The sequence below is a fragment of the Lingula anatina genome, unplaced genomic scaffold, assembly GCF_051362555.1.
Source record: "Lingula anatina isolate TDL-2025a unplaced genomic scaffold, LinAna3.0 unanchor82, whole genome shotgun sequence".
In the NCBI taxonomy this organism is placed as follows: domain Eukaryota; kingdom Metazoa; phylum Brachiopoda; class Lingulata; order Lingulida; family Lingulidae; genus Lingula; species Lingula anatina.
The window spans coordinates 1,548,544-1,571,712 of NW_028257603.1; the positions used below are offsets into that span (position 1 = coordinate 1,548,544).

Here is a 23,169-nt window from a genome sequence, read left to right on the forward strand (position 1 = left end):
AGGTATGGCACGTTTTTAATGAGTAATATATAAATGATAGAAAGTTTTTTGGATAAATAATGAAAAAGAGCTCACTCTCCGATGAGCCAAACGAGAATATCCCCTGTTGCCTTGTAGGTTCCAGTCTAGATAGATCATATAGCTCTACGCATCCTTGGGCTCCTATTCTAAAATGAGGAAATCATTATGGTATTAGTATACCGCATACGCATTTCTATGCATTTTTAAACTGCAGTTGCTTCAAACTACAAAACATGCAGATACACCTTTGATCGTATTTGTTAGCATAATAAACTCTTAACAAAATGAAATAGAACATATGTCTTTTGATTGCATATAACTAAATGACCATAAATTAATTTTATTATCTACAAAAAAGCTTTATTAACTAAAGTTATTATGACAGTTAAAATACTATACACGTTTTGCGGTGATATAAGCATTTGTTTGTTGAGGTGTTCTGTTGAAAACAAATGCACAACTTAATAAAATATGCTTTAATAACAACGTGCACATTCCTTATTATGCCCGAGCTCTAGTTATAAAATCCATAGTTTTGTTGCATTTTTTACCTGAAAGTATTATGTTTTGCTATATTTTTTACAGGAAAAAAAAACTGTCAGCTTACGTATATTATGCTAGTATTAAGAGAGGATTTGGTGTAGATAAGCAAATTCGTTTGAAGTCTGTAATGTGATGTTGTTGTCGTATCATTATCGTATCACATCATTAATGTCAGTTCATTATTACTATTGTAATATGTGTGCTCTTTTTACAGTGTACGGTTGAAGGAACATGTGTGTGTGTCACAGTGTGTGTCAATGTGTGTGTGTGTGTGTGCGTGTGTGTGTGTTTAGAAGCGTGTGTGTGTTATCATACTGAAATACTATACGTACGGCAAGCCTTTGATAGGGAAGGCCCATGTCCCGTTTTCACCAATGGTCACGTAGGCAGCGTATTCCGTTAAAACATCCTCGTCCTTAACCATGGGGATCTGTCGCCAAAGATAACAATACCAGATACCTTGAAGCTAGAAATATAATGTTAATGATATGCAAGTACCTGGTATAAGATTTCAGGGGTCCATTATTATAATCATCTATTAGATAATTTTGTGCAGTTATATATAAATTAACATTGTATATACACCGGCATAGTAATTTTAGTTACTCAAAATTAAAAAAAAATATATATATATATATATATATAATATTGAATACAGTTTTCACTGAAGATGATTAAACTTCAGTAAATTTTAGACAACAGCCCTACAATAGAATAAACGGGTATTAACTGAATTATTCAATACTGATTACAAACGTGCGTGAAGTATAGGAAAAGCTACTTTTATAGAAAGAATGGTTATTTATCTAGGATGATATCACATGAACTTTCAATTCATCTCAAAATAGGTCCTGCGTACTTTAGCTGCATTCAGGTGTTGCAGTACAGGTGTTCTGGTATTCTTATACCCCCATCCTATCAGTCGGCTCCATCACCACGGCACGGACGCTGCACCTGGAATAAATCTTCCAGGTCTGCCTAATCCAGGGTATCCCAATCCCCCATCTACGGCAAGGATTTTCATCGCGAAGAAAACGGCGTATATCAAGACAGCCATGGTAGGAGTTGTGGCTTGACCAAACAGAGCGAAGTAGGCCTACTAGATACTTCGTTTATGTGTTTTGGTCTGCTGGCTTTGATTTGAGGTCAACACATGGAAATATATGCATTTATCCCAATCCATTTGGAATATTTTTTGATTTCTCATTTAATTGCTTTGTCGTATAAATGTATACAAGATATGTTTGTTACACGTGTACATTGAAAAAATAGGCACCATTTACTAATTTTGTCTATGATAAAAAGAACCGTGTTTGCTAAATTAAAACATAAATAGCTTTATGCCTCACACTACCCCACGGAATTCCTATTTGTATTTCATCATTAGAAAAAAAAATAATGAAGAGAAAACCTTAACTATTATCTGTTTAATGAGCATGCTTTTTTATTATTTTGTGAGGATCAAGTAACTCACGCTTTAGGGACACATGCCTCTCACGTTTTATTGGCACCCAACAGTTTGTGAACCACAGTAGTAGTACTGTAACGCGCACGAGCTCTTATGTCCGAGAAGTTTGGCGGCTATGACTTCGGTTAAAACAAGGCATTACACGTACATTTGAAGAAATTTTAAGTTTCATGTTTAAGTGTGTTAGAGAGGCAATTCAGCAATTATGGCTTCACAAGATATCAGGTACACTCGTGATTCAAAAGCGTAAATACTATGAAACATGTGGAAACTTAATGTCCATTCTTTAATAATTCTGCTATGACAGTGAATTGTCGGAGAAAAAACCCTTGATATGCCGGGTATATATACCTGGCTGACATCTGACTTAGGGATGGCAATTTCCCCCTCTAAACCCCTCTCTTCTCTGCAGCCCACTACGATGTCATTCAGCCTTTATGTTTGTTAAGGCCCCTTTACATTGGACGGCGTCCTTTCTGCGTCCACGTAGTGCGGCCCCGTTTGAGAATAAGAAATAAGAATACTTTACGTGCCGACAACTGGCTGATCATTGAGGATTCACTTAGCATCCAAAGCGATGCTTGTGCCTCCTTTTGACGACCACAGGGATGCCAATTTCATGGTAGCACAAAGGACGCAGAACGGACGCCGTCCAGTGTAAAGGGGGTTTAAAGAGTTGACATTAGACGACAGGTCTTTAGTGAAATGATATACTATGTAAGGTCAGCAGTGATAAAACTTGCTGTATGTTGTCCCAAATCTGGTCTTGAACTGTTGACGTGTAACGTACCTTGATGTGCTTGTGATGTGTCATTTATATAGCCTTATATCTAGTAGACTTTCATCCATTAATTTATTGCTTATTACGGCTGAACGCAACACAAGTTTATGACACATTAAAGCCTTCTGCACTTTTTTTTTTCACCAGGACATCAAACACTAAACCGCACTGTACTTCGCTGAATGCAGGCTGTTGTCGGTTGGTGTGTTTTACGTACTTGTACTTCACCACAGCGTTCCTGATACCACACAGAAGAGTAACGTACAGTTAACAAACAAGTTACGGTATAGTTAATGATTGAATATGAGTAACTGGACGCGCGCTGTTTTCTTTGCTGTCCTTCTGGGTCACGTTGGAGGAGGGTTTTGGCCGATATGTCCATATGGAATCTTCCCCTGGCTTTGGAAACCCCCAGAAAGATGCGCAGAACCCAGGGGGATGAGGAACCTGGACATAGCCAAGGTGAGCCTTCTTTTAGAGCAAAAATACACTGTACATAGGGGTATGCGCCAAGGCTGTTTCAATATTAATGAAATATTGTAGATGGGCCTTACGTACGTGTAAACAGCCCGCATGTACTAGTACGTACTGGTACCCTGTGATTCAGAGGGTATTGTCGTTAAGGGGGCACCTGTCTCTACAGCAGAAGGCGTCGATAGTTAAGGCGAGTTCTCATTGTCCCCAGAGGGTGTCACTGGAAACAGTATACTTAGAGAGAGATGCAGAGAGTGGTCGGGTGAGGTAAAAAAAAAGCCTCTGAAACTCAGGGTGTTACTGGAAACGGCAGAGAGATGCGAAGATTAGACAGGTGAGTTGTCGGTGTCCTCTGCCCGTAGCTAATAAATGTGACCTACACGAGGTACAGCTGACTGCATAAACAACGTGAAATTGGGTCAGTGGCATTGCGAAAGAAAAGTAGGTTATCAGGATGAAAATAAAATAATTACCAGACACGTGTAAGGTTCAACATTCGGTTCTCCGATCAAGAAGGGGCAATCAACTACTATCCCTCTCAGCACTTGGATTCGACCTTTAATTAAATTTATAAAGGATGATTTATTGACCGGTCAGTGTTTAGAACCATCGACCATCTTCCTAAGCTCTGATGAAAGTATGAGCATCAGGTAGGCTCCAGAAAAAAAAAAAAAAAAAAAAAAAAAAAAAAAAAAAAAAAAAAAAAAAAAACTCAAGGGGGTCAAATCGTTTTTATGCTGTATGTAATGTTCTGTAAGAACCTGTGGATGGCAAAAATAAACATTTGTGGGATTTCCAAACCCAAGGAGTGTACCTTAAATGTGTTAATTTACACACAAGATATTCAAGATGTTTTTATACTGGTTTCACAGCTAACTGGTGTGTGGTATGAAATAACCTTCGTGATCGACCCTCCAGTGGCACCAGAACTGATTTTTACGGATTTTTATTTGGATATTCAGCAGAATGAAGACGGGACCTTGTCAATTAAGATGGAAGGAAGGCCGTACGTTTTTTTTTCATATTTTTTAAAAATATAATTTCATTTAAAAGAAGAAGAAAAACATTATGAAATAAGATTATTAATTAGAAATTAGATAACTGAGACAACGATAAACTTTCAACCAGTATCTCGGAATCAAAAATTCAAAATTCAGATTCAAAATCAATCGCACAATTCATTTATATTACACCAGGCTTCCCATATACTGGATGTGCACATCTCATGTGCATTAGTCCTACATCAAACAGAATAATTTAGGTATTAATCATACACGTGTTTAATGTCCATTTTAGACAAAATGCCAACAACACCGACTGTACAACAGTGAGTGGTTTTGAGCGCCTGGTTCCAACTGCCAGAAGTGGAGAATACGCTTTTAGTGAGTTGGATTTCTTACTTGTTTTTAGGTTTCAATATTTATGAACAGTTTAATTAAAAGATTTTTAAAAATATGCTAATTAAACTGTTCATGAATCTTGTTTCTTTTGTTCCATAAAATGAAACTCAGTTTTGACATTTAATTAAAATACACGTCAAAAATAAATTTAAAAAAAATAAATAAATAAAAATAAAAAATAAAAATAAATGAATAAATGAAAAAAAGAAACAATTATAATAGCACGGCAAATTCACTATCAAAAACCATGTACAGTTTCGAAACAGGATATTAGTATTTTGCTTACAACTCGATTCGCACACGTCGTGCTTGTGAAAACAAGCCATAAAAAACAGACAGAATGAACCGCATTAAATCAAAAAGCCATTCTTTTTTTTTTAATGAACAGTCTTCCAAAATGAATCGTCTGGCGACATTACCTTCGACGAGCACATTGGTGTACCCCTTGAAGACGCCGAGAGCAACGTATACATGATTTTGGACACTGACTACACACATTATTTGGTGAACCGATTCTGCCTCGGAAAACAAGCCGACGGGTTGTGTTCAAAAGAGGAAAGCTTCCTCATATACAGCCGCCGCCCCACTTTGGCACCGGTCTTCCTCAAGAAAGCCAAGAAGTTGATAACGAAGGACCTTTGTAATTCTCCCAAAGGCTTTGTTATCGTTGAACACCCAAAAGGTTGGTACAGCCACTTCCGTAGGGCATTTCCAGTCAGGGTCGAACTTTATAAGCAATATTTAGGCCTACTAAATAATAATAATAATAATAATAATAATAATAATAATAATAATAATAATAATAATAAAGAAACAGGTAAATGAATAAATAAATATACGAGTTCAATTTGACTTTGTGCCTAGAACACCCCAGGAAAATTCACATTTTTAAACTGGGTGGCTCTCAGACTTACAGTGCAAGTTTATTTACACTGTTGACACTTTTGACTTCCATAAATGTTGACTGCATTATTTACATCAAATAATATTTTTTGCAGCATGTGCATGAAGAAGACCATGCATGCGAACATCCATCACCGGAAGTGTTCAAGAATGCTGCTAACATACTACATCTAACAATACCAGTTTATCTTTTATTCCATATGAAGAGGAAACATCTCCATGATATTGCTTAGATGAATTTCAGAACTGTAACTTTAATGCATTTTAAATAGTTTATTTACTTGTCTATATAAATTTTACGTAAAACCATGATTTAGAAAGTACTGATAAATAAATGCAGTTACCTTGTCTACAAGGTACACAGATATGCTAATATTTATTAATGGTATATAAATATTAATCAGTAAAAATTAATGATCAATAAACACCAGCATGATGGTACTAACATCTTTTAATAAAGATTTATCCAAATACATTTAACGACATTCAAAGAACTATCATGTAAAATTGTGTAATGAACCTTTTTAAACATATGTTAAGAATGTACTTAACTTTTGTAAATTAAGCACGCTTAATTCAAGCGTGGACCCGAAACAGGACATTACGTTTTCGACCTACTTAGTGGATAACGCAAACACGGTTCGTGTCAGATTTATATAAGGTCGCACAAAGAACCCCCCCACACCCCAAGTCCACATAATACCCAGTAAAACGATTTACTCGACGACGCTCGGTAGCTACATATGAGTATGTCTCCATGCAACTCCTCTTTTTGATCTTTTATGTCGGACACATTATTTCTGTTGAATTATCAAACCTTCATTAGATTCATGAAAACATTTCATTTTCTACCCATTCATCCATCCATCTATTAATGAAGAAGGAAGATATTCTCAGATTATGGTAATCCATTGATAAGTGAAAAATAGCAACAAGTTCAATAATCCATTTATTCAAACAATGATTGGGCAATTCCAATAATGGCCAATGTGATAATAAATTAATTATTAATTTTTCTGGTTAGTTAGTACTGAAATTATTAATTATATTGGTAAAACTAAAATATGACACATAAGTTATTTCAGTATTACACAGTTATAAAAAAAAAAACAAAGTTATGTCTCCCAAATCAAAATCACAGCACATAAATATCACAAATGTTATGAGACTTTCATGATTTTTCAATAACTTCAAAGATATCAGCTATCAACAAAAATTAACAATAAAAACGGGATTCTAAAAATTACTCTCCTTCAAGCTAAAAAGGCTAAGATTACAAAATAATGCTAATAACAATTATTATAACAGTATAAAAAAAGGAATTACAGATGTTAGAATTCAGAATCTGCATTGCCTTCTTTATGAAACTCTTCTAAAAATCACTCTCATTCAAGTTAAGAAGCTAGGCTAAGATTACAAAATAATGCTAATAGTTTTTATCATAACACTAAAAAAAATGTTAGGATTCAGAATCTGCATTGCGTTCTTTATGAAACTCTTCTGCTTTCTCAACAAATTTCCAGATATCTGCAGCCAACAACTGTGGTTCCTCGAAGGCAGCAAAATGGCCGCCAGTAGGCATGTTTGTATAGTGGATGAGGTGTTTGGCACTGGTGGCGAACTGAGGAGGAGAACAGCCCAGAGCTATTTCATGGGGAAAACACGCTACTCCTGTCGGTACACGTATTTTGTACCTGAGCAAAAAGTAAAAATTCGTCAAAAGAATATATATATATATATATATATATATATATATATATATATATATATATATAATTTTGGAACAATGTTTTCAAAGTGCATAAATAATTTAATCTGACTCCAAATTTTCATATATTTTTTTGGCATAAAATTTAAGTAAAATGGCACTTTTTAAAGTTTAGCATTTTGAGAAAAAGTAAGTAAATAAATACAACAACTGTCAAATTATTTTTTTCTTTGAAAGAAGCAAAAATAAATTGAAACAATAAATAAATAAATAAATAAATACATAAATAAATACCTGTCCAAATCCTCATCAAAAGACATCTCCTTGTAGAACCTCATGGAAGATGTGATGGTCTTAGTGGTCCAGTAGATCATCACATTGGTCAGTAGCTCATCTAGGGTAAACTTCTTTGTCAGACCACCATCAGGAAGGTCTCGGTACCCAGGGTTGGTCCAGGTGGAGAACTTCTCTAAGATGTATGCCGCAAGACCTACTGGAGAATCTGTGAGGGCGGTTCCTAAATATAACAGAATATCATATATCATTATCCTTAAAGACTATTCTAGGTTGGTCCAATGATATGTTTGTAAATGTTCATTAATTAAGTCACTAATGATTTTTCTGTTATCCCAATGAATGTATGTAAGGCTGTAAATAAGGAGTTTTTGGCAAAGGCTAAGAAAATACTTAAAGACAGTATGGGGGAGGGGGGGTATCCAAGATATATGTGACAAGACCTACTGGGGAATCTGTATGGCCATTCCTAAATATAACAGAAAATCATATTTCATCATTAACATCATTAAATACCAATTGGGGGGGAGTCATCTTTGACACATACTGCAAGACCTACTGGGGAATATAATTATTATTATTTACTTCATCCATAATAACACTCCTAAGACTCACCCACAGTGTCAGGCTTGGTATGCTGAAGTAGGAAATAGCCTGCCTCATTGATGAGGTACACTAACTTATCCCAGATAGGGCTGATCTTTGGTATATCCTGCTCGTCCAAAATTGCAGATGGCGCCACTGCAGCAAGAAGTAACTTCAGGGGTGTTTTTGTATCCTGGTCCATTTGGAAGAAATTGGAATGCAAGCCTAGCACTGACCTGGCAAAATGTTTAATGATAAATATAATAATTTACAAATTACTAATTTTAAAGAGAACTAGTGTTTAAAGGGATAAATTTATCATGTTGAACTGATCTGCATAATGTATATCAATATAATTGTTTTCATATTTTAAACAGAAATACTTTTTCAAGGGATATATTCATCACACTGCTCAGGATTTTTTTTTCATTCATTCACTACAAGCAAAATAGTAATAAAAATACAAATGATAATAATTCACTGTATGGATTCGAAAAAGTTTTGCAAGTTCTTGCAGTATTCAGTTGAAGCAGTACACACTGTGACTATGGTGATATATGCTTTATTTGGGTTTTAGGGGAGTTTTTCAGTGAGATGAATGTACTATTCTCTCAGTATGTACGTCAAATAACACACTGCCACCCTCTCAAGATATGTGAATTGAACACAGCACTAAGGTTTAAGAAAAGAAGTTAAAATCAACCACCACCCCCAGGGTCAGCCCAACCCCCTGTTACATTATGCATGTGTACCAAAATGCCTATGCACATCCCTGATGACAGGTCTAATGATCAGCAAAATTTCAGCTTCCTAACTCTATGGTCTAGGAGTAAAAAGCTTAAAATACAGTGTGAAATGAATTTAGAATCCCCCCCCCCCCCGGGGGACAGCTCAACCCCCAGACATAATTAAGTAAAGTTCTGAAGTGTCCTTGCACATCCATGATGACAGCTCTACCAATCACCAAAGTTTCAACTTCCAAACTACATTTCTTGCAGGAGTTCACAGCAAAAACAATGTGAAATGAGTTAGGAATCAACTCCCCCTCCCTTCCCCCTGTTGCACTCAAATTCTGAAATGCCCATACACATTCCTGACAATAGGTCTATTAAACCCCTAAGTTTCATCTTTCAAACTCTAGTGACAAGGAGTTAGCAGTAATTACTAAGGCACAGACTCCCAATGGGCAAGATAACATGGTCCCCTACTTTTATCCCAAAAGTGAAGGGATAATAATAATAATAATAATAATAATAATGATATAGTAATACAACTTACTGAGGATATAAGATAGACATAAACCGAGTAATGACTGCTCCCCAGTCTCCTCCCTGTACATAGTAAGACTTGTGTCCCAGACGCGTCATCAGCTTGTGGAATACCCTTGCTGCTGCTACCTGATTAAAGCCTAGTGAAGGAATGTAACATGTTTAAATGGCAGATCATAAGCATATAAACCACATCTTGATTAGAGCTTAATTGAGCACAGGTTAGCAATATGTGTTGATCACAGATATATCTTAACAGATAAATTCTGTGAAATAATGTCACAAAATTAAAATTATTTAGTTCACCACCTCCTGATGCTACCATGCAATCATTTTCAGGTAACTCTCTGAACACAATTTAAATAAATCATGTCCACTCTGGAAGTCAGTGGCAAAAATGAGCTCGAAGGCATGGGAGAATTTGAAAGACCCATGTTTCAAATTGGCTCAAGAACTCTTCAATTTTAATGCCTTCTAGTTACAGATCTGGGACATATAATGATAGAAATAAATAGCCATTCACCTTGCTTGTTAGGAGCTTCTGACAAGCCATATCCTGGGATAGATGGTAGCACCAGTTCAAAGACAAGCCCATTTTGAGGTTTGGTTAGCAGTGGGATCATCTTGTAAAACTCATAAAATGACCCTGGCCATCCATGAACCAGCAAAAGGGGGCGAACAACAACATCTGAAAGAAGAAAGATTTTGAAAAAATTAATAAAAAATATTGTTTACTTGCAGAACATTTTATGCATATGTGCTTATAAGTTTTAACAGCATGAATAAAGAGTTTCAAAAAAATATATGATAACTATTATGTTGATATCTTGATGATAAATAATATTACTTGTGTTCATTCACAATTTCAGAGATGGCTATTATGATGACGTGTACCGTGTACAGTAATTACAATAGATTAAATATTTTTAAACAAATTTCTTTTTTTTTTTCAAGTTTAATCTAAGGAAAGTAAAACTGAAAAAAAAATGCTTAATTAAATGTCTGTTGTGCCTCCACATTTAATTTCTTTTAAATAATTTGACCTTTATCTTTGACATCAGGTTTGATGTGTACAAAGTGGACAAATATCCCCTCAATCTGAGTCTTGTAGTGCTGGTATTCATTTAGCTTCTGTTCTGTTTTTCTCCAGTCATATTCCTCTCTCCAGTACTTGACAACCTGGAAGAAAATATAATAGAATGGTAGATGATAGAAAATCAATCAATAAATACATTAATTAATGGAGAATGAAAGAATGAAAGAGCAAATAAACAAGTTCATAAAATTACAAAATTTTAACAATAAATTCACAAATTAACAGTCGAATTCATACAAAATCTTGATGGCATAATTACTTTTCTTATTGTAGTACTTTTAAAGATATAATTCTCAATTTATGGCTATTTTATACAAAAAAAAAAAAAAAAAAAAAAATTAAAAAGTATTTCGGAATGTTCACAGAGCATCAATTGAGACTGAATGAAATTGAATATTTTGATATTGTACTAGTAATTAAAATTAAAGAGATAACAACTCTTCATTTTAGTAGGCATAGTGCCATAAAAAAGGGTTTAAACTGTGCTGTTCTCATACATACTTATGATGAATGAATCCTTACCAGCATTGAAAGTTAGTCATTTATCTAAGTGTGCCTATTTATAAAACCTCCCAAGAGATTATAACAGAGGGTAGCCATCTATAAAAGTCCACATGGTCTGATGGCAAGCACAGATTTCAGAATTATTGTGAAAAGCCATGTTTTGATGAAAAATGGAATGTATAACATTTCTATGTGTTCTTTTTAATGCGTTTATTGTGGAAGTTTGAATCTCATATGAAAAGTTGTTATAACTTTAAAACTGAGGGGTTGATGGTGATGGTGGTGGTGATGGTGTGTGTGTAGGGGTGGGCAATCTGAGAGTTGAATTTATCATTATCTGTGGGTTATCTTACCTCTTTCATATAGTCCACATTAAAGCCGTAACGGAAATTGGCACCTTCCAAACCGTCAAAATACCTTGTCTTGCTCAGCCTCTGTTTCAAGTCATCAAGTATCACGTCTGACACCATTATCTTGATACCTTTTAAGGTCGGGTCATCTTCTTTCTTCTTTTCGCCTTTTCCCCACCAACCATCTGGAATCTCTGGGGGGTCAGGGTCGCTGTCATAGAAACCTGTCAACAAAAGGGTGGTTGCTATGGAAACAGCAATGGGGATCACCACACAACAGCAGCATAATCCACGCTTCATCCTGAAATAGAAAAGTGACTCTAAAAGCCAGCCAATAAAAATTATTAAATGCAGAGTAGGAATTGGGACTCATGTGTCACTTGATGTTACTCTGATGGTAAAATAGTAGCGGTGAATACTTACATGTACTTTGAATTTGAGAGAGACTTAAATCACTGGACATCATATCTTAAAAATCTTGTGGTGATATTACTTTAATTTACTGACCATCATGAAGAAGTAACACTAGAGTCAAGCTAATTAAAGGTTTAACTCTATTGTGCTCATTTATAATGAGTAACGTCCTAGTTTGTATATGCATTCTAGTATTTATACTTGTATGTAATTAATGTTTTATATTTCCATAGTTACTAGTAGTTGAACGTACAAATTGCTATTTATATGTTTATTTATACATTATTTATTGTTTCATTGTATTTGTGTGTTCATTAATGTGTTAGAATAACATAAATGAAACTTTTTACAACACCACCCCTCTTTTTTGAACAGATTGTGTAACATGAACACAATGCATGTTTGTTCGCTGCGTTATCAACAGACAATGGTTTGGTGATTCATTGCAGCATATGGGGTGTTATCTCCTGTCTAAACAGACTGTGACCACACTGGTGTCAGCTCTAGTAACAAAAGGTAACAAACAGATAACAATATAGAGCGTTCTTTCTGAGCTTAATTGTATATTTATAAATACCCACATAAAGCTATTATTATGTGTACTGTATTTGCATGCACACTCAGCATAATCAGAAAACCAGAAGCCACACCCTCACCAAACATGCATGCGCAGACACCAAACACACAAATTCCCGCCTTAGTTGCTTGATCAGTTTTAAGAATGTATGTCATTATAAATACAATTTGGAATTCAAGCAAGAAAATGTACTGTATGCGTTAATTTGCAATTTCTATTTACTTACATATCTGCATATCGGAGACCGCATACAGAAATGATAAAGCATTAAATCCCGTGGTAATGCAGAGAGAAAGTCAAAAAGTAAGGCCATGACTATAAGTTTTATCACCTGAAGGCTGTACAAATACAAATGCACTAGTGTATTAGTGTAAATGTACATGTAGTACTGTGAGAGCGGTAGTAGCACCTACCTATTGCATTCACTGTACGACTCTGTCTACGTGCTCACCTTCAGTTCCCTACACGGTTTAATGTCCCTTTTATTTAGATTTGCAGCATGTTATATATAATCGCTGATAAAGACGTTATGTCAGCCCGACTGTGAGAATTTCAATTACCCCGGGTTAATGTGTGGGTCGAGTATCAATGCGACCTTCAAACCGGAAGTTTATGTTTAAGCTAGTTCCCCGCTGTCGTGATTGGTTCTGTGATGCAGGGTCACCGTAATAACCTCATACCGCGTCACTTAAGGACAACAAAACATATTAAACAAATCAGGCAAAATGGAATGTTTACTCAGTGCCATTTTTTAAAGATTGTTTTCAAGGGTGTGTATGAGGCCGTGTGTTTATTTTTCTTTTGTGTCGGCCTACAACGTTAACGTACCCAGCGGTGATGCCGTCAGTGGCGGATTTTAAGAGGGGGGGGGGGGCGTTTCTAAATATTATATCTCACCAATATTCCCCTCTTGAAATTAGAATTTTTATTATAGTTCTAAATTATAGTTCTAAACCGCTCTCCAAAACATCAAAAAAATCTCGGGGTCCTCGAGCAGAACCCCACACCAACGAAGGGAGCGATGGTCGGTTTTGCATCAGAGGCCTGTCGTTCCGGACTCCCCCCTCAAATAATCCTGGATCCGCCCCTGCTAGTTAGCAGAGTAGTCTGTGGTTAAATAAATCAGATTTTAATTTACATGTACGGGGGGTGGGGGGGGGGGGGTTACGTGCCCTAGTGCTGATACACTAGTTTATATCACAGATGCGTTTTGTATTTAAAATAAAAAGAAATATAATAAAATACAAATTAATTGATTAATAAAACGTTATTTTATTAAATATAATAATCCTGTTTCCAGAAAGGGGCATTTTAAAAACATGCTTATAATTGTATTAGTCCACATTGCTTCAGGTTTTTAATTTGAGCAAATGTTCTTTGGCGTAGCAAATGTTCTTTGGCGTTAACAATAGGCCCTACAGATATTTTAATCCAATCATGAGCAGGCCTAGTTACGTGATACTAAAAATAAAACATGTCGGAAAATACCAGGTCAATACATATTCTATTTCATGTGGGTTTTTCCGTTTCGTATTTGACAGACAAAAGGCTTGTTTTAGCCATACCGGGTATATAAGTTTGGTACATGTAAAAGTCATCAGACAAGGAAAACGGGATAGACAGCGACAGTCGATCTTAACAGTAGGCCTACGTAAACCGACACGTCCACTGTAAGTACATATTTTGGTGTATATATATATATATACGTTATGCGTTCGATGACAACATACATGGTGTGTATATATATACACCATGTATGTTGTCATCGAACGCATAACGTACCGATAAATTGGAAAAAAAAAAATAAAATATATATATATATATATATATATTTTTTTTTTTTTTTTTTTTTTTTTTTTGCTATTTACCGGTACGTTATGCGTTCGATGACAACATACAATCTAAACATTTCCTTTCTGATCATGTTTTATAAGTTATAATTACCGGTACTGGTACGTCATAAATCGCTGGCGCTGATAAAATACATGATAATATTGGTCTACATTAAGGCATAGCTAGGCTATACTACCCCTACCTGTACGACCAACTGCTAAAATAAGACATTGAATAGTAAGGTGAGTGTACATTGAAAATAGGTCGATCCTTCTGTGTTATCGGGCGTGTGCCACCGGTTGAGATACATGTAAAGGTGGAAGGGAAGAAAGAATTAAGGTACTTCCAGTTTGTGCGCAGTCTATCGGAATCTACAGTTGAGGGTGGTGCCGAGAGGGGGAAGGGGGGGGGGGTGGCGTTGGACGTCGATCCAACTGTCAAGTCGACACGTCTTTTTGCATGCGTGACAATATGATACTTAAAGGACTGAATAGGGAGTTAGTTAATAGGGTAAAAATTAATTACTGCATTTCTGTATTATTGTTCTCATTTATTTATTTGTTCATTTATTTATTTGTTTGTTTGTTTGTTTGCTCATTTTTTTATTTATTGTCTTTTTTGTTTTGACTGAAACGTTTACCATTGGATTACAGGGCCAAGATGGCAGCTAGCATTGTTGTCGATACAGCAGCCGCTCTGTCTGAGGTAAATAAAGCCCTGCAGAATATCAAGGAAGGCCTTTATCAAGTCAAGGTACGTTATTATAGCGGAATCAGTCTTACTCGTGAATATTTAAATGTATTAATTCGTTGTATAAAGACAGTGCATCCGTGCGTTGTCTTTTAAGTTAAAAATCAAAACCTGTAACATCACTGACAGTGAATCCTCTCTAGGCATCAGTTGTTTAATTATGCATGGCATGATCTAGCTTATTAATATGACAATAAGGAAAACGTACCCTAGGTTCTAGATTCCGGTATTGCCAGCTCGATCTTGATCTCATATATAACCCATATCAGCAATATAGTAAAAGCGACTCCATCACAAGGTATATTTAACAAGCTAGCTTTTACGTTGCTCTGACACTCAGGATAGGAAAACGGGGACGTCGATGAAATTTTTACAGAAAAAAATAATTCACGGAAAACCCCTACTGACACGTCGACGGTGTCGTGTGTGATAAACCGATTCTGATTCATAACATAAATTATACACGTACATGTATTCCTATCATAGTAAATAATCTAGAATGATATAAATTATGACGTGATTGCTGACTTAGGCCTACTATTAAAAGACCAGCGCCTTTCTTCTTATAGGTCTCTCAGACGGATGCTACCGAGCTGCAAAGAAAACTCGAAGGAGAGTTGTTTGAAAAGTGGGAAGAGGGCTGTGAGGTGATGGCAGCCAAGAACATTGCCATTGCAAACATAACACAGTATCTGGATCATATGCAGAAAGCCTACGAAGGTATAGTGACATCAGATTTTTTTTCTTTTGGGGGGGGGGGGGGGGGGGATTAAACAGACAGATAAATTGATAAATCATAGTCAAGCAAAAAGTTATCAGTTTTCAGATAAATAAATAGACAGGTAATTGAAAACAAACAAACAAATAAATACATTTTTCTCGTACGTGTAGCCAAGCTAAATAGCTGAGTGCTTATGAATATGGATCTTTCAAAAACATTTTTAGACTAAATAGGCCTATGTGCCTTTTTTATCTTTCTATTGCTACAGGCATAGACGCCGACATGCGGGAGAAAATGAACGGAATCCATTGGTCCGAAGACTGGCACTACAAGATCATGGAATTCAAGTTCAACAAGAAAGATCAGTCGGGAGCCAGGTACGGGATGGTGGCCTTCGGAAAGTCCGCTGACGGTCAGTCCGTCGACTGCATGTACGTCCTGTACAAAATGGACTTCAAGATCGCCCCGCAGAGGATCGTCACGGAGAAGAATCACAGCGCTGTCTTTGGTCTTTTCCAATGGACCACCCACGAAGAGAAAATTGTAGAAAGAGATCTCGGGCTTAAGTCTGTCCAGCTGCTTCAGAACTTCTTTCGCGTGAAGGCTCTCCAAGGGTTCTACAAAGAGGGGGTGATAGATTCCATCAACTATGTACCTTCCATAGAAGATGTTGGGGAAGCCATAATAGACGCACAGTAGTGAATTAGAATTGACAGTAACAATCCTGATATTGAATGATATTGAAAGTGGAACCAGTTTAGATGCATGACTCAGCAGTACTTGTTCTACAACGATATATAAATACTTTTACTTTTACTTGTGATTTTTTGTGGGGTTTTCGTTTCGTATGCACTTTTTAATGCAAAGATAATTTGAAAAAAAAAATCCATCTTACAGCCGAACACGTACATAGGCAATATATGCACGAACAATTAATTTTTTTGTCTAAATCAACAACCTATAGTTATGCGTGTAACTCTATAGGCCCCTATATTTAAGTGTCCGTCGTAATTTTGAAGAGTGTTTTCCAAATCTTCAGGGCCTTAAGGCGAAATTAATTCTTGGGTGGGGGGGGAGGGGGGGGGGCGGGGGGACTACAATGCATGCTGACGATTAGTACCTACTGCACATGACCCTCGTCTAGACGCCTACTGAAGACAAGGTACTGTGTATGAGACTCTCGAAGAGCTTAGACAAAGGATAAGAAATTTCCCTCCAACCACCCCCTCCTCTTTGATACCTGTGGCCCAGTAGCAGAAATAATAGTTTTGTTATCTAAAAAGTTATTATAGTGTATTAGGCCCTCAATATAATGAGCAATATTAATTATCTGCCACATCGAGGTTGATTCATCCAAATACTTATACATTGTACCTGAACTTTCGGTTTTTAGATAAAAAGAATGCCGCATAAGTACACCTAGCGACGGTTCTATAACCCTTGATTCCACTGCATGTACAAAGTGTCCCCTATAAGTACACCAAATCATTCAGTATTTTTAATTTGTTAAAAATGTGTAGTTTTATACAGAATAGGACTGCTCCCTGCTAGATTTCACCATTAAAGAGATTCTTTTCTGGTCTTTAAACAAAGTGGGCGTTAAAGAAAGAAAGAGAGAAGAGAAACTGTTTGCTCAGTGTCATATTTTGATTTTTTGTGTGTACAAGTATGAGGCAATAAATATATTTTAGGGCCGCTGTTTTTCTTTTGTATCGGTCTACACCCAGCCTTCCTGACAATGATGGTAAATGAATTTATTTATCAGCAGTCGCCAGCGTTTTTTGCTTATAAGAAAAACTGTTGATTTTCAAAAGAAAAACTACTGATTTTCAATAGCCTGTATATTTTTCGACTGATTTATAATTCCACCGTACAAAGAACTTGACCAGATGTTCGTTTATATTTGTAGCGATCAGCAAGCCCATTAACTACAGTTGAAATAATGGCACGAATAATGTTATTGAAAGTGAAACTTTAAAAAGTCCGTTTTCTGGAAAACCGGGTTAAATGCATGACTCAGCAGTACTTGTTCTACAACTATAACTTGGAATTTTTATGTGGGCTTTTCGTTTCGTATGCACTTTTTAATGCAAAGATATTTGAAAAAATCCATTTCAAAGCCGAACACGTTATATAGGCTGTATACAGATGTACAATTTATTTTTTCGTCTAAATCAATATCGTATTACTGTTCTTGGAATGCTATATGGTTTAGTGTCCGTCGTAAATTTGAAAAGTGTTTTCTATATCTTCAAGGCCTTCGGGAGAAATTAATGCTTTGGGTTGGGGGAGGCAAATCTTGAAAAAAGTTCGTTGTCTGGAAAACCAGGTTAAATGCATGACTCAGCGTCACTTTTCCTGTAACTTCAATGCCTTGGGGGTTTTTTTCTGTGGGCTTTTCGTTTCGTATCTGGCAGACAAAAGAGGGTCCCATTGGGGGTAGTGGTCACAGGGCATGGGCACTAAATAATCAATTCACAAATCGCGGGAAATAAAATTTAAATAATATCTCACTGATAATGCGCGTCAATAATCCTGAAAATCAAGAATCACCGGGTATGATGATTTCGTTACACAAAAGATGAAGAATAAGAAGCCGCATTTACGATTCACGAGAATGGGTTTATCCACGAATCACGCAAAAAGAAAATGAACGTTTCTGGAGGAAACATTTATATACAGGCTTTCACAGGAAACAAAAATACCCTATGGGAGCCTCACAAAAGGCTCGTTTGCCCCATATAAGGGTCGAAGCAAAATAGTTTCGCAGGTTTAGGCTGTGTGTATTATATAGGTTATGGCACCAATCGGCAATCTTCGGCTGATTCCGCAAGCTCCATACTATATATCTGGGCTTGGCCCGCAGTTAGGATAAAGAGTTCGTGAAGATTTGAATTGTAAACGCACCTTCCTGTGGCAGCGCTATTAATTCACGGTGATGTGTATTAATTCACGGTGATGTTTGGGCGCATTCCCATATATTTTAGATCGATCTATCCCCGTGGGGAGTCTCACTAGATTACTGTCAGATAATCCGGCTTAAATGTCCGTCCCGCCTACTACAAGCTGTAATGGGGTAATTAACTTTCGTGCCCGCTCGGCTGACAGCTATTTAGCGTGAACCCCCAGGGAGTTAGGTCGATCTAGTTGGATCGATCTAATCTCTGGGAATGGGGTCTTAGGCCTATATTTCAGGTATCGAAAGCGGTGAACTTAACACACACACACACACACACACACACACACACACACCATTGGTCATTATAAGGTTGTCCCACCAAAATTTTCATATGCTTTTATCTACAAATGTTCACATCACACGTGTTATTAAATTTATTATACTATATTTGACATGATTAATGGTGCAGGAAATACAAAAAAAAAGCGGTGAAAATATCCTTATTTTATACCATGCATTCAAATAAAGGCAAGCTGCGTCGCCTACAGGAGATAACTACAGTACACGGTATAAACACATGTTATAAGATATGTATGAGCACACCCTATTTTATTTGCAGATAAACATTATTATTATTATTATTATTATTATTATTATTATTATTATTATTATTATATTGTCGCCAATAAATTTCAGAGACAAGATGGCTGCTTTGCATATTAATAATTTTGCACCAGAGGTAACAGCTTCTTTAGGACATCAGCGAGCTATGGAAACCATTGAGGAGAATCTTAGAAGAACCAAGGTATGCACAAAAAATACAGGTACATGTAGTTGATGAATAATGTGCTTCAACAACCAGCTTAATTTTGCATTACCATATATATAAATGTATGTTCCTTTATTGAGCATAAGAAATACACGAGTACATTGATTGACAAATAAACATGAAAACAACTTTAAAAAAACGACTTAAGAATACCATACTATAAGCAACTATAACGCAAAAAAACAACATTTTAAATGAATTTCATAAATTTGCTATACGCCCATATAGACCATAAATTTAAGAAAGCTTGAGATCAATTATCTCCAAAAATAATCTATAAAATCCATATAAAATAGAAGCAGACTTTGGCTCACTCTCAGATTCAGTACACCTGCCCTTTTAAAACTCCCAAGGTTTCTTCCTGCTGTTGTTTGTTTGTAAATCAGATGAATGAAATTCTCAGAATCACTTCCAAACGCCTTGGGCCGCTGAATATGTGTCTCGAAAATTTAACAATAAATTAAAAAAAAAAAAAAAAAAAAAAAAAAAAACTACTAAACGACTGGAGATTTTAACAGAATATTTCTTATCAGGCAGAGGCACTTGATTGACTAGCAGCTAATCAACCTCCAGAAGAACTTAAAGGGATAATAACTCTTCGTATGATATCTTTATTTCACAATAAAAACATTGTTAACAACTCATAGAAATATAATATATTCTGTTTTGCCACAAAAACAGCAGTTATAGCTATTATTCTGGTATCTGAGCTTGTCTTCAGATCACGTGACTTCCATTGATGGCTGTACTCTGTTATAATCTCTTAAGAGATTTTAATGAAAAACCAAACTTTTTAGAAAAAAACCACTGACTAACTTTGAATGCAAAAATGGATTCATTAACCATTGGTAAGTATGGGAAAATTGTTGTTTACTCCAGGAAAATTCATTTTTTGGCCAAAACGAAGAGTGATTATCCCTTTAATGAACAACACCCAGTCCCAGACATGAATTCGACGAATTTCAACCTCACAGACGCCGAGATCCAGACATTCATAAAATTTATTGTGGAAGGCAGGGAAGGTAATATGGTTGGTTGGTTGGGTTAACATAATCGGGAAATAAAATACACCATAAATTATCATCTGCTTATAATGGAGGTATCCGAAAAAAAGAAAGAAAATAAAACAATATGCAATATCCGGTATATAGAAATGTTCCCATCAACGTTCCCGGATCTACGATGCCTAAAAAATAAACTAAAATCAACGTAGTGACTCATTCAGAGACGACACTCCACGCTGATTATATACCAGTATGCGTCTCCTCGTTTTCGCCCTTGTCCTGTGTGCAGGTGCTCTTGTTTGTGGGAAGAAGATTACACGACTGACAAGATGCCTAAAATGTGGAGAGGACCACAGGATAAGTAAGGAATGTCCTTTTGCTAAGTTATTTTTGTTCGAGGTTTTAAATAGAGATATATTGGAAATTTTCCGGCTGTCGCCTGAAACCACGCAGTGATTTCACAAGGTCCTTTTTTCCATAGACCACATTTCTGGGGTATATATAGACATTTGCCTATATCAACGTAAGTTGATTCAATGTGAAAGTATCTGGATTGTTTATTGTTAATATCCTTATTGTATGTGTATCTCTGTTGATCAACTTGATAGTCGATAGGGTAAGTACAAAGAGCGTAGGGGCCATGCTGTTGTCTGTTAAGAAAACTGCACCGTTGTGGTAATACTCATACATGCAAAAATATTAAATAATTGTCAAATTGTCATAGTTCATTAATAACGTGGACTCAGTGATAACTGTACTGGTATTAGTATTTTTATGAATACACGCACCATTTCGATAAGTTCAACTAAGTTCCGTTTGGACGCGGTGAGTGCATGCAGCCAAGCTGACGAAATGCTGCGTGCGATTACAGGATTTTAATGCATCACGTGTGTCTTGTTATGAACTTCACTACGGTAATTGCCCCAACAATGGATAATAATGTTCAATTTATTATTATCAATTTTATGATTGTAATAATGTCATTAGTATTAGTGTATCACCATTAGTACTGTAATCAGGAATTTGAAACACTATTAAGTATAATACAGGCTGCATCAGCCTATTCTACAGCAATTAAGCCATTATGTCAGGGGTCACTTCATATTCATGGGATTCTGCATATTCCACAGTGTAGAAGGATTTTGGTATTGTTAAGATCAGTAAGAGACTGCATCATTTCATACTTTTGAATTCATGACTATCGTTTCAGTGCAGGGATGGCAGCGACTGGAAGGTGCCTGCAGCATTGATCAATGTCACTACACCATTGTGGAGGACATTTGCGTTGACGATGGGTTTGATTGCATGTAAGTCCGTTCTCCGAAAAATCCAAATTACGGTTTGGTTCCAGAAGTAGCTACAGGGGCGGATCCAGAGATATTTTATGACAGTCCGCCAAATTATCTTTGTTGATACATCTCCCATTTTTGACTGTCTTCCTATAGAAAAAAAGTAGATGCCCAACACTGTAAACTTTAAAATTCTGTCCGGCTTCCGGAAAACCCTCGCAGGCCAGAAGACGGCCCCTGAGTAGTACATGTAGAAGCAGCCGAAAAAAAGTAGACACAGTAGTATCTGAGACGGCTTGGGCAATATGACTGAACTTTAGTGAAGGGTCGAAAATGATTCAGTAAATAAGTACCCCCCCCCCCCCCCCGTCTCTCCGCTTCTAATATTTATTCACACATTTATTAATTGTGATCGTTTAATGGCATTGCACATGTGTGGTTTCTCGTTTCAGTATCGGCTGCGGTTGTCGAGGAATTTGTAAAAACCCAAGGAATGACGAATGTTTCTACGCTTTCTTAGAGGGTGAAACTTTGCCCCAGCAGTAAATGTACCCTCTGTCTGTGTCGTATGAACCGCGATAAATGGAGTCGAATACATCGGCATCTATCAGACATGTTTCCTTTTTGTCAAACAAAGTGGTATGCATTATGTATTCCTGAATTAACAATAAAGTCTAGTTACTTTTAGTTAAGTTTCATTCTTTTTTTTTCCCAACAGATAGTCCGAAATTAACAACGTCCTTAACATAGAATGAAGATCGAGAGGAAATTATTGAACATTAAAAAGAAAGGTTTCGTGTTCTTATATTTAAAAGAACAAAACGAAATAAGCCACAGCGAGACTAGCAAAAAAAAAATCGTTATCTATCAATTGTTATCATTTCCAAACGAGGAGCATTCCTTATGTCATCAAGAAAAAACATGGAGAGATCCAGTGTCACTGCCCTATCGAATATAAAAACCACATGTTAAGGTTCACTGAACCTTCATGCTAATTTCAATTCTTATGACATGATTTTCGTATTGAAATAACAGACGGCATCAAAGGGCACAACAAATGTAAACCTTAGGGCTCAAACGGTTGGCATTTATTGCGTTATACAAATTGATTGCGTATGCATGCAAAGCTAATGGTATCTGAATGATAATACAACCAAATCTTTGGGTTAAGATCAGTCTGAAAACCCCGAAAAAAACGTATAAGCATATATTAGACGTCTCCACAAATCGATAAGGTTTGTTGATATGTCGAATTTTAAAACATAAATGTTAAAACATAAATGTTCTTTTTGAAATTCGACAGTAATTACACGTTTTCAGCCTCAATACTTCTCGGCACATGACACAGGACCTAATACAACATAAACCCTCTGCTAAGGCTACGGACTATCTATGTGTATTTTTCTTCGGTGCGAACAGCAGAGAATCGTGTCATTAATAAGCCAGATACATAGATAT

The 23,169-nt window shown here is 36.2% G+C and overlaps 3 protein-coding genes and 1 long non-coding RNA gene across 6 annotated transcripts; 3 read left to right on the forward strand and 1 right to left on the reverse strand.

Annotated features, from left to right (window-relative positions):
• The first annotated feature begins 2,595 nt into the window (after window positions 1-2,595).
• On the forward strand, window positions 2,596-5,957 carry LOC106154063 (retinol binding protein 4). Its single transcript, XM_013528296.3, has 5 exons — window positions 2,596-3,275; window positions 4,160-4,293; window positions 4,584-4,669; window positions 5,076-5,369; window positions 5,686-5,957. The coding sequence occupies exons 1-5, from the start codon at window positions 3,117-3,119 to the stop codon at window positions 5,694-5,696; spliced, it is 684 nt and encodes a 227-aa protein (XP_013383750.2). The 5' UTR covers window positions 2,596-3,116; the 3' UTR covers window positions 5,697-5,957.
• A 569-nt stretch (window positions 5,958-6,526) lies between these two features.
• On the reverse strand, window positions 6,527-13,014 carry LOC106154062 (epoxide hydrolase 1). 2 transcript variants are annotated; one of them, XM_013528295.2, is made up of 8 exons: window positions 12,838-13,014; window positions 11,399-11,696; window positions 10,489-10,624; window positions 9,969-10,133; window positions 9,456-9,585; window positions 8,208-8,413; window positions 7,593-7,815; window positions 6,527-7,284 (listed from the first exon to the last, which is right to left on the reverse strand). In XM_013528295.2, exons 2-8 carry the CDS (start codon window positions 11,693-11,695, stop codon window positions 7,050-7,052), a joined length of 1,392 nt encoding a protein of 463 aa, XP_013383749.2. In that variant the 5' UTR covers window position 11,696; window positions 12,838-13,014; the 3' UTR covers window positions 6,527-7,049. The 2 variants fall into 2 exon arrangements, with proteins under 2 accessions (XP_013383749.2, XP_013383748.2); XM_013528294.2 differs by having other exon boundaries at window positions 12,800-13,014.
• Window positions 13,015-13,851: 837 nt separating this feature from the next.
• Window positions 13,852-16,772, forward strand: LOC106154061 (uncharacterized). 2 transcript variants are annotated; one of them, XM_086998709.1, is made up of 4 exons: window positions 13,852-14,056; window positions 14,873-14,972; window positions 15,539-15,689; window positions 15,959-16,772. In XM_086998709.1, the coding sequence occupies exons 2-4, from the start codon at window positions 14,880-14,882 to the stop codon at window positions 16,387-16,389; spliced, it is 675 nt and encodes a 224-aa protein (XP_086854835.1). In that variant the 5' UTR covers window positions 13,852-14,056; window positions 14,873-14,879; the 3' UTR covers window positions 16,390-16,772. The 2 variants fall into 2 exon arrangements, with proteins under 2 accessions (XP_086854835.1, XP_086854836.1); XM_086998710.1 differs by lacking the exon at window positions 13,852-14,056 and adding an exon at window positions 14,331-14,461.
• Window positions 16,773-20,620: 3,848 nt separating this feature from the next.
• Window positions 20,621-22,398, forward strand: LOC147759170 (uncharacterized). Its single transcript, XR_015331644.1, has 3 exons — window positions 20,621-20,783; window positions 21,633-21,729; window positions 22,164-22,398. It is a non-coding gene; the product is annotated as an uncharacterized LOC147759170 (long non-coding RNA).
• Window positions 22,399-23,169: the final 771 nt, after the last annotated feature.